At 34.1% G+C, this 15387-nt stretch overlaps 1 protein-coding gene, 1 long non-coding RNA gene and 1 other non-coding gene across 5 annotated transcripts; 1 reads left to right on the forward strand and 2 right to left on the reverse strand.

Annotated features, from left to right (window-relative positions):
• The first annotated feature begins 1229 nt into the window (after window positions 1-1229).
• LOC129300979 (uncharacterized) lies at window positions 1230-3932 on the forward strand. Of its 2 annotated transcripts, XR_008590881.1 has the most exons (3): window positions 1230-2575; window positions 2676-3200; window positions 3701-3932. It is a non-coding gene; the product is annotated as an uncharacterized LOC129300979 (long non-coding RNA). The 2 variants fall into 2 exon arrangements; XR_008590880.1 differs by lacking the exon at window positions 3701-3932 and having other exon boundaries at window positions 2676-3501.
• Window positions 2955-3028, reverse strand: TRNAV-AAC (transfer RNA valine (anticodon AAC)). Its single transcript has one exon. It is a non-coding gene; the product is annotated as a tRNA-Val (tRNA).
• Window positions 3933-5939: 2007 nt separating the features above from the next.
• Window positions 5940-12608, reverse strand: LOC129300977 (extra-large guanine nucleotide-binding protein 3-like). Of its 2 annotated transcripts, XM_054939569.1 has the most exons (10): window positions 12373-12608; window positions 10824-11992; window positions 10597-10734; window positions 10088-10192; window positions 9820-9999; window positions 9201-9378; window positions 8327-8574; window positions 7552-7724; window positions 6725-7355; window positions 5940-6131 (listed from the first exon to the last, which is right to left on the reverse strand). In XM_054939569.1, the coding sequence occupies exons 2-9, from the start codon at window positions 11757-11759 to the stop codon at window positions 6758-6760; spliced, it is 2556 nt and encodes an 851-aa protein (XP_054795544.1). In that variant the 5' UTR covers window positions 11760-11992; window positions 12373-12608; the 3' UTR covers window positions 5940-6131; window positions 6725-6757. The 2 variants fall into 2 exon arrangements, with proteins under 2 accessions (XP_054795544.1, XP_054795543.1); XM_054939568.1 differs by lacking the exon at window positions 5940-6131 and having other exon boundaries at window positions 6623-7355.
• Between the last annotated feature and the right edge of the window lie 2779 nt (window positions 12609-15387).

A 15387-nucleotide genomic window follows, 5' to 3' on the forward strand; every position in this document is an offset into this window, starting at 1 on the left:
GGGGTATATGATTCTAGAATAATTTGCAATCTACTTTTTTCTACGTTCGTTGGATTGTATAATTAGGCGGCATGTGTACCTCTCAAAACAAAAGTATTTGATTAAATTAGAAATTGAATAGCATATACTCTTCCTGTCTTCTTTATAAATCATGTCTATTAACTTTATTAATATCAATACAAAAAAAATATAAGGAATAAAAGTGTATAAAATTCTAAATATACCCATTTATAACAAATCCAAAAAGTAATACCATGTTACTATTTTTCACTTATGAAGAATAATTTTAAAAATACTTTTTAAATATTAAATAAAAAGTTCTACCGTAACTTATAAATAGAATCAAATAAACCTTTTAAAATGTGTCTTATAAACAGGATCAAAAGAAGTATTTAATATAGTAAGAAGACGTTTTATTATCTAACTTTTTACAAAATTTAAATAGCTCAAGATATGCATACTCATTAACATGAGAAATGAGCCATTGGAGTGCTAGTACAAGGGCATGAATATGGAACTTGTTAGTGTTAGCACCTGTTTGGTTCATTGAATTGGTTGTAATATGGATTGTATAATTAGGCGGCATGTGTACCTCTCAAAACAAAAGTATTTGATTAAATTAGAAATTGAATAGCATATACTCTTCCTGTCTTCTTTATAAATCATGTCTATTAACTTTATTAATATCAATACAAAAAAAATATAAGGAATAAAAGTGTATAAAATTCTAAATATACCCATTTATAACAAATCCAAAAAGTAATACCATGTTACTATTTTTCACTTATGAAGAATAATTTTAAAAATACTTTTTAAATATTAAATAAAAAGTTCTACCGTAACTTATAAATAGAATCAAATAAACCTTTTAAAATGTGTCTTATAAACAGGATCAAAAGAAGTATTTAATATAGTAAGAAGACGTTTTATTATCTAACTTTTTACAAAATTTAAATAGCTCAAGATATGCATACTCATTAACATGAGAAATGAGCCATTGGAGTGCTAGTACAAGGGCATGAATATGGAACTTGTTAGTGTTAGCACCTGTTTGGTTCATTGAATTGGTTGTAATGTAATAGAATGTAAAGGTAAGGAATGGAATTGAATGAAATTATATTTACATGAGTTTAGTAAAAATAAATTTATTTTTTACATTTAATTTAACATGAATAGAGATTGAAAAAGACTAAATTAACCTTATTGCCTTCCCCTCTCTCACCTGCTTCTTCCTCCCTGCCGACATCCATTCATTTCTCTTCTCGCTCTCCACCCATTTCTTTCACTTCACTCCTCTTCTTAATGGATAAAAAACGAAAGCTCTTTCAACCTTTTTTCTTTCGAGAGTGAAAATAACCAATTCAAATAGGTAGCCATTGCCCTCACTTGCGTCATAGTTAATCATCACAAGTTTCATCGCGGGTGGAGGCGGGACACAGATCTAGTTCAGCATTGGGGATTTGGTGCAAATCTAGTGTCGAAGATAAAGGGGAGGACACAGATCTAGGTTCAGGGTTGGGGGTTTGGTGCAGATCTAGTACCAACAATAAAGGGAACCATAGCTCCATCAACGACGGTGGACACTGTAGAAGGGAGGTGGAATTCGACTTTGATGAAGATAAAGATGAAGATGAAGCAAGGGTACAAGTGTCATTTACAACAATGAAATCCCCATTGTGTAAGTCCATTGACGTAATCCTGATTACAATATATGAGGTAATCCTAAAGTCATCATGTAATCCTCATTACTTAGCATTGTCCAACCAAATACCACAGATGGAGGGAATGTATCAGGATTACTTGTAATCTTGATGCAGGGAAACGAACCAAACGGGCTATTAGGAAAACGTGGTTCATTTCTAAAGCATGAGGTTCCAATACATTGGAAGGGCTCCTGCTTCACTGTCGAACCACTTCACAGTCTTAGCGCTATGGTTTGAAATAGCTGTTCTTGTTTTCTCTCTTCCACCTGTCACAGAAAATGAGGCCCACTGGATAATCTCTAGTGGAAATTTGTGTATACTTAACGTCAGGTAATAGATGCTTCGAAGTAATTAATTGAAAGACAAAAATATTACATGAAATAATTTGAGGTACCGGTGCTCTCAAAGAAAATGGCTTTTGCCTGATTTTCAGTTGCGAGCGCAGCCGCTGAATTGAATAAAAGGTGCCACTTGAACTTAAGAGCAAAACCAAAGGAGGAAAAAAAAAAAAAAAAGAATGAGATGGAAAAATCGCTATCCAAGCTACTTCCATATCTCAACAAAGCTTTAAGGCTTAACTCATCCTCAGTTTCATCAATCAGCTAAAAACCCCTAATTTATTAACATGATTCAGATTAAGCGAAGGAAAAATTAGACAATAGTTTCAACTAATAATAGAGATGCAACCCCAAAAAAAAAAAATGAAATACATTTCCTTCAACATTTAGTCAACCATCCACCCAAACCCGTTCCTTGTTCAAAAGTGCAGCAGCAGAAATAGAAGAGAGCAGTCCATCCCCATTGATCCACACACACACACACACACACACACCACATTTCATGGCGTACGGCAGGGAGGAAGAAAAGAGGAGGTAAAGCTGGGACACACACACACACACATTGTTATTGTTACAGTATAGTTATTACTGTTGCTCACCCCGTCCACCTGCTTCATTGTCACCGCCATTGCAGCATTGGTAACAGAGACGAAGATCGAAGAGGGTGAGCAACTCTGAAGTCGAGTTCTGGACGTTGAGGGTGGTGGGTGACGTGGAAGAATTCGAGGTCGGAAATGGAGGAGCGGCGAGTTGGGGAGGGGAGAGTAAAATAAAATAACGACAGCCACGTGGAAGACAATTACCTGGGCCCCACGCATGACGGAAAAAGTGAAGAAAACTTACTGCATTGTGGAAGCAGCACTCGAATTAAAATTCAGAAAAATTAGTTTTGAGACAAAAAAATATGAAGGAATGGCGTCGCCCAGACTTGAACTGGAGACCTTCAGTGTGTTAGACTGACGTGATAACCAACTACACCACGACACCTTTGTCGATGTGATTCCTATTGGCTTTGTTCCCATCCTGATTCAGGGGCAGTGTATCGAGCTGATCACTTTATTTTCGAGGGCACATGGCTTGTATTTTACTCTCGGTGAGACCCAGACAACTTAGAATTACTCGAGCTTCATCAAAGCAAAGTTGAGCTACTTTCATTTGAGTTAAGGAACATTCCTTCATTTCTTCTTCTTAAGAGCAGCCAACAAATAATACATCAGATATCTCCCAACGTCATCTATCCACATGAAGCCTGCTTGATTGGGCCCTCACATTATGATTCATATTTTAGGAGAAAAAAAACTCGTCCTCACGCTTCACAGAATGTCTCCTGGCACTTGTTAATCACTTGTGCTTGGTTCAAGTTAGCTTCAGCGAAGATAATTAAATTATCCGCAAACATCTTTGGCTAGATATGATAAGCTCAAATCAATCTTTGATCTATACAGTCATCTTTATTTTTAACTAGGTCTTCTGTTTATTTATTTATTTATTTTTTAATACGATTGTTCATGATAGTTCAATTGCCCAGGGACCATATCAAAATTAGAGATTTTGAATTTTGAATTCCTCCATCATCCAGTGTGCTAAATCTCTGGATAAATAGAAAATTATGGGGTGAAGTGATGATTTGGCGTCTAATACAATCTGTGTTTGTGGCAGCTTGCCAAACTTGTTATTGGTGCATCGAAGATAGGATAGGACAACTTGCAGCACTTGAAAAGTAGAACTGTGGAAGCAGTCAAGGACTTACTTGCCAATTGCAATATTATACAGAGTCCAATTTTAAAGGTATCTGTGGAAAGTTCGATGTTGTGTATGATACAATGGGTTAGTTTTCTAAACCAATTTACATTTTATTTAAAAATTATGGATAAGTTGCTACACAAGTTTGTGCTTATCTTGACCTCCTTGCCTAACTAAGCAGAGGATGTGATACAACGTGTGTGTTTGGATTAAAAAATTTATAACTGAAGTTAGGATTCAATTGAAGTTAGTAAATTGAAATTAGAAGAAAAGTCAGTGAATGTAACGTAATTTATGTTTGGATACTTATTTTTTAAAAGTCAGTTGGACAAATTAAATTTTGTTTGGATGATTTGATTTAAAAGTTAGTTAAGATATATAATAATTAAAATAGAGATGAGTTTATAAATATATATATTGTGACTAAGTTAATATTTTTTAAAAAATATTAAATTTAAAATTATAAATTTTAAAAAATAGATTAAAAATATAAAATAAAATGATAAATAAAAAATATTAATTTTTGAAAAGGTAGACTTTAAAAAATATTTAAATATAAAAAGTTATAAATTTATAAATTATAAAATATTCAATTAAAAGGATTAAATATTATAAATTATAAAGTATTTTTTTTTCGTTGCCTCCACATACCATGCCTCATCAGAACGGCCAGAAGTTGTCATCCTTATAGGGTGTGAATACGACGTCAACCTCGTCGTCCCAAATCCATCGGCCTAGGATCGTGCCGGACATTTTCTCATATGGAAGTCTCTTACCGTGACGTTGCTTGATGATCTTTCGCGAGTACCGCCAAAATTGCTGCTTAAAGTGACGATGCAAGGGAGCCTCGAGCCCATGCAGGCCGCGATGACACCGGAATCTATGGTGGAAGATTTGGTGGCGGCAACGATGCGTCAGTATGTGAAGGAAGGTTGCCGAAAGTGCAGCAATGTGAGCCTGGTATGAAGCGAGGAATGTGGTAGGCGAGCATAAGCAAGAAGAAAGAAGGGACGACAGCCTGCAAATTCAAACATTGTAGCGAGCAACATAGCCGACGAAAGATCAGAAGGCTACAACGATGGTGAACACAATTTTCATTTAGAGCTGACTCGTGAAGACTCATGAAGGCTAAGGCAGAGCAAAGTCTGTCACTGATGAAGAGGGTAGAGAGAGAAGACTAATAAAACATTAAAATACTTCCAACGTTCACCAACGCTCGGCAGAAAGCTCCATCTAGCAGCTTTGTTGAAAATGCCCGTTTCTCTTCCAACGCTCGTTCACTTTTTTTTTAATCCAAACAAAATTTTAATGGCTTTTATCATCCTAACTTAAGTTGGAGCCATCCCAACCTAAGTTACAATGTTATCCAAACACAAACATTAACAGACAGCTGATAAAAACTTGGTGTTAAAAATTACTTGGTGTAACTAGACTGAAAATCTGCATACTAGTGTTTCTTATTCATATTAGAACAAACTTGCAAAGATTTGAGTGATGAAAAAACACTAAAGAAGTGAAGAAATGGCATCATCTAGATTCCAACTATAGACCTTCATTGTGGTAGACTGACGTGATGACTAACTACACCGCGAAACCTTCGCTGATTCAGTTCTTCATTTCTGTTTTCCCACTCAGTCATTTAAAATTGTCACCCGTGTACATAGAAATGAGGGCTTGATTGTAAATTTTACCATGTTTATGTTGAATTTGGGTCTGGTGAGTGACTCAATAAATATTTTATGTAACATGACAACAACGTTTTGATTTAATCGAATGATTGTTAGATTTTGTTATATAATACTCCAAAAATATCTAATCTTAAATTTGTAAAGGGGACAATATTTATATGAGTAAGGAGTGTTTTGATTGCAATGATTGTTTTAAATTTTTGAAAAAAATATATATTTTAATAATTTTTAAATATTGATAAAATTTAACAGCAATGACTAAAATGTGAGTGTATCTAAACCACTTACTGAATCCAAATTTGTTCATGCCATGTATACACATAAGATTATAAAATTTAATATATAAACAGCACAAGGTTTTACTCCAAATTATTTAAAAACATGAGAATATCTTTTATAAAGAGAGATAAAGTCCGAATTAAAAATTAAGGTAAATTATGGGTACCATTTTTGTAAATAATAAAGTATAAGGACCAAATAAAAAATGTCGTATATTATAAGGACACACCAATTTTTCCCAAATTAATATATGAATTTTAAAACATAATTCTTATTCCTCTTTCCCCTCATAACAAAAGGGAAATCAGAGATTACATGCTTTTTCGGGCGGATCCAGCAAGCTATGATGTCCGAGAGGCAATTAACACTTGACCCCGTTCCTTTAAAAAAAAAAAAAAATCCCATCAAGATAAGATACAAAAACAACATAATTTATTTACCAATTTGTTTCATACAAGGCACAAGAACCATATATAATTATAGTCAAAATTAATAGCAAGACACTAATAGGGCAATATTGAGACTTTGCATCAGTTGTATCAGTCCAATTATTTGATTTTCAAATAAGCTTGTTTTAAATATTAACTAAAGGTTAATAATTTCATTTGAGTTTAAAATTTCAATAATGTTTTCTTAATGATTAAAAATTCATATGCTAATATAAAAACTAAGCTGCGGATTAAAGGTTCTCTTGCAAAAAATGAAATAATTACTGCAGTTAAAAGCTTTAACTTTATGATTCTGATTTTGCTTTACTCCATTCAGCGTGACACCTTTATTAAAGCTTTCATCCTTTCTATAGTTTCTAAAAGAATGAGAGCCATTTACTGAGCCTCCTCACGCTGAACAGTAAAAAGGTCATTCAAAGACATCTTCCAAGATCATAAACACCTTTCATTTCAAAAAGAGATAAAAGAATACAGAGAAGAGAAATACAAGCTAGCCGGCATCATGCTACATTTGCTCCTTTTACCTTAACAATGGCAAATAATACATCTCATGAACATCACTCTGGTCTGATATAAGGAGAGGAGCTTATGTCTGTGGTACTGTAAAATGAATCTTCAGGTGGACCATAGTAATTCTCCTCTTTTTCCTCATCCCATTTTAGGACCTCTCTAATGTACTTGAAAGCCTCATCGACTGTCACACGGTCCCTTGCCCGGCCTTGCCACACGAAAAGCTTTCGGCCAGTGAGGGAAGCATAAAGGTCTTTGAATTTCATGGCAATATAGAAGTAAGCCTGATGTGCCAGAGACTGGCTAGTGTGATGAGCACTCACAGGACTATAGTCATTGAACCATTCACAGGCAGATAGAGGAACCCTATTTACCTTTTCCTCAAAAATATCATACTTGTTCAGAATCAATACAAAAGGGCAGTCTTTGAAGCAAGGGTGTCTGACCATTGTCTCAAATAGCTCTTTGCTCTGTAACATCTTGTTTTGCAGAAGGCTTCCACTGCCATTACTGTCTGGGGCAAGCCACAGCTGATCATAGTCACTCAGGGCAACACAGAAAACCACGGCTCGAACATCTTCAAACATTTCAACCCACTTACATCCTTCATTCATTCCCTTGGTATTTACTCTTATTAATTGGTACCTAAAGACAAAGAAGTTGCCCAAAATTTTAGATGCAAGTATCAGTCTTTTAACATTCCTTGCACTGAATGACTCTTGAATCATCTATTTTTTTTCCCCTTGATGCTCTCACAAAAAGAGTGGAAAGGCAAAAGAGGTTATCCCACACTAGAATGAGGTTATCAAAAATATAAAAAAAAAACACCAATACAACTTACTTGGCTGGAGGCGGTGGCTGAGTTTCCATATTTTCCGTGTAAACTTCAGACATTGGGCTACGGTCATCAAGTGAGAATTCTATGCAAGCTAAACCATTACCTTGAGTAACCCCTTCTGCATAAATGATGTCTCTTTCAGAAGGTTCGTATTCATTGCTAGATATCTCAATGGCCTGAAAGAACAAAGAGCAAGTGATCTAATCAACAATAACAACAAGCCTTATCCCACTAATTATAAGTGGGGTTGGTTACATAAATCACATTAAACGGTTGTGCTCCACCAACAATCAACTCTTTGGATAGACTGTACACAAGTGATACATCCCACATTGTCATTATATATCTGATATAATTTATAAATCTAGATACCAACAATTTCTATAACAAGTGATCTAATCAATATTCTACATGTCATTTTCCTCCTGCCATGCACAACCTAATTATACACATAAATGTTCTCTCTTCCATTTTCCACTAATCCAGCAAATCTAACATAATAGCAGGTCTATCACATTGAGATATACATGCAATGCTAAGCTAAAACCAATGAAATATTTTCACCAAACTGCACAACTTAGTTATCTTGCTGGAAAAAAAAATTGTGAATATTGAACACACAAAAAAAGTCAACAAGTTGGCTCAGAACAACTTAAAAAATTATTAAAAATGGGCAAGAATAAAAACTGATGGCTCATGGAAATTTTTGGTTACCAGAAACCTAACAAATTAATATATAACAAAATCAAATGAGATAGTTCCAGGGATGAGCAATTACCCGGCTTAAGAAATACTCTGACACATCTGGAAGAAAATGAAGCTCATCTTTTCTTTTATAGGTTTCTTGTATTGCTGGATCCTTCCACACTTCTTCAACTAATGGTGCATACTCACGTGTGGCTGCTGGGAAGAATGCATCTAAATCCCCGGTAGCTATAATATCCAGGAGCCAATCAGAGAAATGCTTCAGCCTTGAGTTGAGGGAATAGATGCATAGACTAGTTTCATTTGATTCACTGTTCCCAACTGAAAAAGATTGCAATCAGATAGTATTCAGGAAGCAGTTTGATGCCATCAGCACTAAATTACCACAAATCTTGATCATGGTCTTTATTTATATCAACACAATTTGCAAGCGCCAGACTAATACTCAGAAAAACCACCAGCTAAAATCTCTACATTGCACATGAAATTTGTACCAGAGCAGTCATGTCTTGGACAAAATTGTTGAGTTAATTTGTATTTTGAAAACTAAGTGAAATACTGCAATTGCAAATATAAATAACAATAAATGCTTCGTTTTCACTCTAAGAGAATTTGAAACCCCCTTGCCTTACCCCTACAAGGACCAAATAATATCTCCATGACCAGCTCCCTGTTTAAATTTTCCCAATAAATGATAATCTAATGAATCAAGCCATAAATAACAGACTCAATTGGTCAACTTTCCCCTGTAGTTCCATGTTCTGTGTCGAGAAGCTAGAGAAACACAGACATTAACTAATGCAATAACTAAGGAAGAGTATGTACATGATGGTAAGCTAAGTGCCACAAGTCTGTAACATCTCTTTATGCAAGGCTTCATGTTAGCTAGACAATGAACCAGTGAAGTGGGAACTCGACCAAAAAGATGCTACTGCATTAAAAATTACCTTGTCTCACAGTTTGACCAAAAGAATTTTGTGCATTCATTTCAGAAAGAGCCTCCTCCTCAAAGCGCTCTCTTCCATCAAGCAAAATGCTAAGATATTTGTACATATTACTCTGGATCATCAGTTTGACATCCTGTAGCTCTTCTTCAGTAAATCTGCTCCCATACAAGAATTTGGCCTGCTCAGGAACTCAAAAATTGAGTGTCATAGAGGAAAGAAAAAAAGATATCTGAAAAGCAAATTTCTTTTTTCAAGGGAAAAAAAGGACTGTTTAGTTTCTTCCACTATTTCATGCTGTTCTCATGTTCATCATGCTTTTCCAAACCCCTAAAAATGCATTGCTCTACCATTTGCCTAAATTAAGACCAGATAGGGAGATCAATTTAATATCATTGGTATAAATGAAGTGCGGTTTTATAAGTGGCCATGATTTCTAGTCAGTTGGATGTCAACTCCAACCCTCAAACCTCCCAATTTTGAAAGAAACTAAGGAAAGGATAAAATAAACTATGCTCTCATTCGTCTGCATCAGTTACTCTTCAGATTCAGTGAAACATATCAAGTGCTTACATAATTGGTGACCTCAGTACCAGCCATCTGAAACATTTCTAAGCCATACCTGCTTAAAGATAGTGCTAGTTCCTGATCCTTGAAGTCCAAGAAGAAGAAGCTTTGGAACTTTTTTCTGTTCTAGATGTTTTGGAACTGTAGAATAATTATTGATCTCATCTCTTGGTTCATGAGGCTTTCCATGGGGAAAGGGTAAAGAGAGCAGGGTACAAACAAATCTTGTTGAAGCCTGTGTAGGAAAAGGCCAAAATGATAATTCATTAGTGTTCCAGAACCTCAAGATTTCGAAGTCCCTGGCACGAGATTGAAGTAAATACCTTCTCCCAAATGTTTCCTCTGATATTATTCTGACCTTCTTCCTCATAACGACCATCATCATAAACCCAAAAGTGGGTATCACGTGGACACTGTACATTTGCCAGCTGAAAGTTCAAAAAACAATGTTATTCTTATGATTACATGACTAAATCCAATTAAGCAGGCTTTTCATCAATACTGCCTATCATCCAGCAGTCAATCACTGATTGGAGAAGTTCATGAAAAATTCTAAGGATCATCCAAAATTAGAGATGTCTTTGGGCTGTAGAAAACAGCTTCAGCCTGAAGTTTGCATATTGGGCTATTTGGACGTTTTCCCCCAAGGACTCACTTGGTAAAGGTGCAAATGAAGGGAAAGCGGGTGAAAGTTCAGAGTGTTTGAACATGTTAATTTTCACCCCTTTCACCTCAACTCCTAATAAGTGTACCATAAGTTGGACTGCATAATCCAACTAGTTACAGCTGATATAGTAAACACAAATAAATTTAAAGAAAGGGACCTGCTTACCTTCAGTATCCTCAATTCAAGCTTTGTAATCTCTCGACCATTGATGTAAACTTGTGTGTTTCCATTACTAGCATCAGCGCTAAGTTTCCCGGTGAAGTTCAAGTTTGAACTTATTATCTTGTCAGGTTTTTCCCCTTCCTGTTAATTAAATATAAGAATGCATTAAAACCACTGTTCTTCGATAACAAATGGAATAATATTGTTGAACCATATTGACCCATCATCACCTTTCCCCAGAGACCAGATTCTTTGTCATACCAATATCTACCAGGCTTCAGCTTCCGTGGAGGTAAGGGACACCCAAGTAATTCTGCCATCTCCTCGGGCTTCAGTGGGAATCCATTAACCATCAGCTGCTCTGGCCTAAGCTGATTGGCAGAGCATTCTTTCTCTGCTCTCATAATTTGCTTAACTTCTAGAGGAACAAGAAGTCGAGATAATACTCTTGAATGTTTACCTAATTTCATACGCTTTGATTCATCAATAGGCTGACCAATGCAAGTTACACATTTGCGTCCTTCTGGCATTGATCCCATGGCCCTGAGAACACAAATGCTACAATACTTGGCATCACAAACTAGGCAAGATTCCTTAGTTTCCCACTTCCCTTTTCCACATCTATAACAAACTCTGAATTTCTTTTTCTTCCTTTCCTTTGAAACCCACACATATTCTGGATAAACTGGCTCCATAACTTCAGCTTCCTTCCTTTGAGATCTATCAACAGTATTAAAAGTGACAACATGCGCCCTCTTTGATTCGTTTATCACTTGCCTAGGAGGATTATGAGCTGAACCAGGTGAGGCTGACGCTGAAGAAAAGTCAGGATTTTGCAAGACAGACACCGCAGATTCTGAACTTCCTGACATCCTAGGACTTTGATTAGGAGAACCTGTAACACCGGCAATACGAGACACTGGCAGAGGAATTGGCTCAATCACCTGAGGCCTCACACGAGAAATAGATTGTGATCCAGAAAGTGGAACTCCTCGAGAATTCATATCAAGAGGATCAACTGTTGGCACTTCAAATGAAACTGGTGGACCCTGATATTCTATGGCTATGGAGTAGTCAAGATCAGAAGCTTCATCAGGCAGAGAAGCTCCAGGAGGAAGCATCTTCTTCATCACTTCCCTCCAACTCTCTCCCCCATTTCGATCCATTTCAGCTGACAAAATAATTGGCACCACTTAAACTTCAGATCCTATATGCTTGCGCCAAAGCCTCACATTCCAATTATGTCCTTGCAACTTGTTGTAAGCTTTAACTGCTTTTGAAGCAGAGAAAATCTTAAGGCTGAATTCAAAGAGGATTCAGGAGAGTGCCTTTCATGTAGACTCAGTCATAGCCACCAATCAGCCGCAATCAAACGTTGAATGTTTTCACCGTTGAATCTCTTTATTACATGCAGAGAACAGTATTGAGCAAAACCGATTGAAATTAAACGAAATCAAATTATCGTTTCAAAGTATGACTTCCAAACAAAAAATTAAAACGCTGAATTAAATTCCAGTCCAACCAAAAAAAAAAAACGATATATAAAATTGTTAAGGCTTGGAGGATGGAAAACTCATTCGCATTGGTCATGTGTGGAAAATAGACGAGTCAGACAACTTATTATCAAAAGAATAAATCTGAAATAAATCACTCAAAAGTCAAAATCTTCAGCTGAAAGCACTTCGGAAAATACCCTTTTGAACAAATGTCCAAATTTCAGTGACAGAAACTGAAAAGTTTAGAGAGGGAGAGAAAGAGAGGAGGGAGGGCAATGTGTACCTGAGGACAGCGACAATAGCAAATCCATTCAGAACTTTACAATATAAGGAGCTCTTGCTTTCCAGCTTCTTTGCCTTTTAAGTTCCAAAAGATAAAGCTTCTTGAAGCGTCTGAGCTCAGGTCAGAAAGTAAAAGAAGGTGGTGGAAGGAGGGAGAGGAACAGCGTGAGAGGGCGCTCGAGTGGCCTCGTTGAGATGGGTCCCTCGCTATTAATCTCGCCGCACCTAAAGAGTTCAATGGATTTATCTTATTTTGTGCGCTGAATCTCTGTGGTCAAAGGTCTTTTTATACAAGTTAAAACCTGGTCGCGAGCTCGTGATGACCAAGACGGAGAGGCACTCCACTAGTGGCCTTGTGGGACCGCGACAGAGCCCACATTAACGATGCACGCGCCGGTTCCTGTGAGTGCTACATAATAATTGAGTCAAATTAGAAAAATCTGCACCAACACCACCGCCAAGGCGCCAACAACCAGGGGGTAATATAAGATATTAAAAACTTAATTGATTGTGACATGACTAAGATATTAATTCAAAAGTTAGTTGTTAAAATTACAATCAAACTATAATAAAATCAATCATAACTTATGAATAAAATATTTTATTAAATTAATTAAAATATTTATTAGTTCAATTAAGTAAGTTAATTTAATTTTTAATAGAAAAAATATCAATTAAAAATTGTTGAAAAAAATTTATACTAATAAAAAATTTAAATGAATATTTATTAATTTAAATTAATTTTTTATTAATAAATATTCATTTGAGTGTTAATAAAAATTATTCTAAATTAATAATAGTTCAATCAAATTTGTTTCCTATTTGAATTTTGAAAATAACAATTTATTAATTGATATAAATTTTCTCCAACAATCCTTATTATTTTTTATTTTTAATATTATAATAAAATATTGTTGAATAAAGTATGAGGAGTAATTTTAGTGAGGTAGAGTTTGGTTTCAATTTTTAATAGTAACATTGTTCATTGGTCACATTCATTTTCTAAAATCAATTGTCCTTTAAGCTAGCTTTTTTGTTGACTTTAATTATACTGAATACATTTTTGGAAACCCATACTTGACTTTTTCTGCCATGCCTTTTTTCATTAAAATAAGATAACCCTTATATCTAATTTTTACTTTTTCGATATAAAATTAATTAATTGTAATTACTTTGTATGAAGTAATCTAAAATTATAATGTTATATTTTTTCCAAATTTATAATGTTATATGAACATTTGAATTTTTTAAAATAATTAACAAGGATGACTCAAATGGTGAGAATGAGTAAGCGAGCGGTGGTTCCAATAAATGTAAGGATTTAAACTATTTTAATATATATTTGTCCCAATAAAAAAACTACTCTCTCAATTCAATATACAAGTCACTTTGTAAAAATATAATTTGATTTATTTTATAAATCATTTATTAATGAGATTATTTTATTTTAAATTAAAATTTTTAAATTATCCTTAAAAAGTAAGAAAAAGAAAGACAAAAAAAATAATATTATATAATTAACTTACTTTTTACTTTTTACTTGAGGGTTATGTTTGAATTTTTACTTACCTTTATTTTTTATACTTTTATTATATTCGTATTAATAAGGTTGGTAAAAATAATTTATAAATAAAATCAGAGGGAGTATTCTAATGTATAAAAATAAAATTTTTTATTAATAATAAATCTTCGATAGAGTCAAATATAATTAAAAAAAGAATAAATGAGTACATTACTACCGTAGATCTTGAACTCATTTATTGTGTAAATTATTTCCTCAACTTATGAAAACAATATAATTTGAGCTCTATTATTAATAAAATTTAATTTTAATTGTTAGTTAATTACAAAAAAAAGAACCCAAAAGTCACAGAAAATTATGAAAAAAAATTTTGGTCTTAGTTTGTAATTTCTTTGACCTTTTTCTGTCACTTTTGAATTATTTATTATAATTTTTTGATAATTTTTAATCATTTTTAAAATCTTTTTATGTTATTTTTTATTTAATTAACAATTAAAGTTAACTTTTATTAATAAAAATTATTATATTAAATTATTTTTAAAAGTAAAAAATAATTTATATAATAAATAAGCTTATTATCTATAATAATCCTTATCTAAAATTTTAAAATAATTTATTCATTTAAATCATTTATCTATTAAAAAATTGCCGTTAGTAATTATTTGGGGCGGGGGCCCGGGGGGTTTGGATTCTAAAGTCAACGTATAATTTTTTTAGGAAACTTCAATAAACAATAGAAGACTTGGTCTCCCACGCGCTCCATCTCGTAGTGTGGATTGCAGACAGCCATGCGCCTATGGACTCTCCTTTCACGGAAGCATAAATAAATATCCACCTTTGGCCAAAAAAAAAAAAGCATAAATAATAAAATAAATAGCATAGCATTTACTAGTATCTTGATCAAACGGACGGTTACTCCATTAAACTTCATCATATTGCTTCTTGGTTTTGGAAAGGGATTTCTAAGCTTGCATATCTCATTTAAAAAAAAAAACCCTTTATTGATAGGTGCTGATGAGAAATTGATCTCTGTCTCACATAATTTATATCGATAAATGTCTGCCTTAATTGCTCAACAACATCATATAGTGTTTAAAATCTTTGTATAATGTTAATTCTGCCAAATCTAAAGACTTAAGTTTCTTTTTCTAAAAACTCTAATGAGATCATGCGGGAGAAGGTATGTATTCTATTCATTTGGGCTATTCTTAACTTTTTCAAGATATTAAGGCTAGTTCTCTTATTAATGAAGAGATTTGAAGTTTTCTTTGAAAACCTAATAATATACAAAACTCCATTGTTTATCTAGAAGTTAATCTATAAGGCAATTCTTACAGGTGACATTCTTCAAAAACATTTAGTGCAAATATTCCTTGTGCCTTCGGTTGTGAATGTTTTAAGACTTTGAATCAAATTTTTTGGGATAGTCCTTTTTCTAGTACTATTTAGTTTGGGACATTATCTATCTACTTGACGAACATGTCAGACTATGGT

This window comes from Prosopis cineraria, unplaced genomic scaffold, assembly GCF_029017545.1.
Source record: "Prosopis cineraria cultivar Desert tree isolate PC_DT_omini unplaced genomic scaffold, ASM2901754v1 PC1834, whole genome shotgun sequence".
NCBI lineage: Eukaryota > Viridiplantae > Streptophyta > Magnoliopsida > Fabales > Fabaceae > Prosopis > Prosopis cineraria.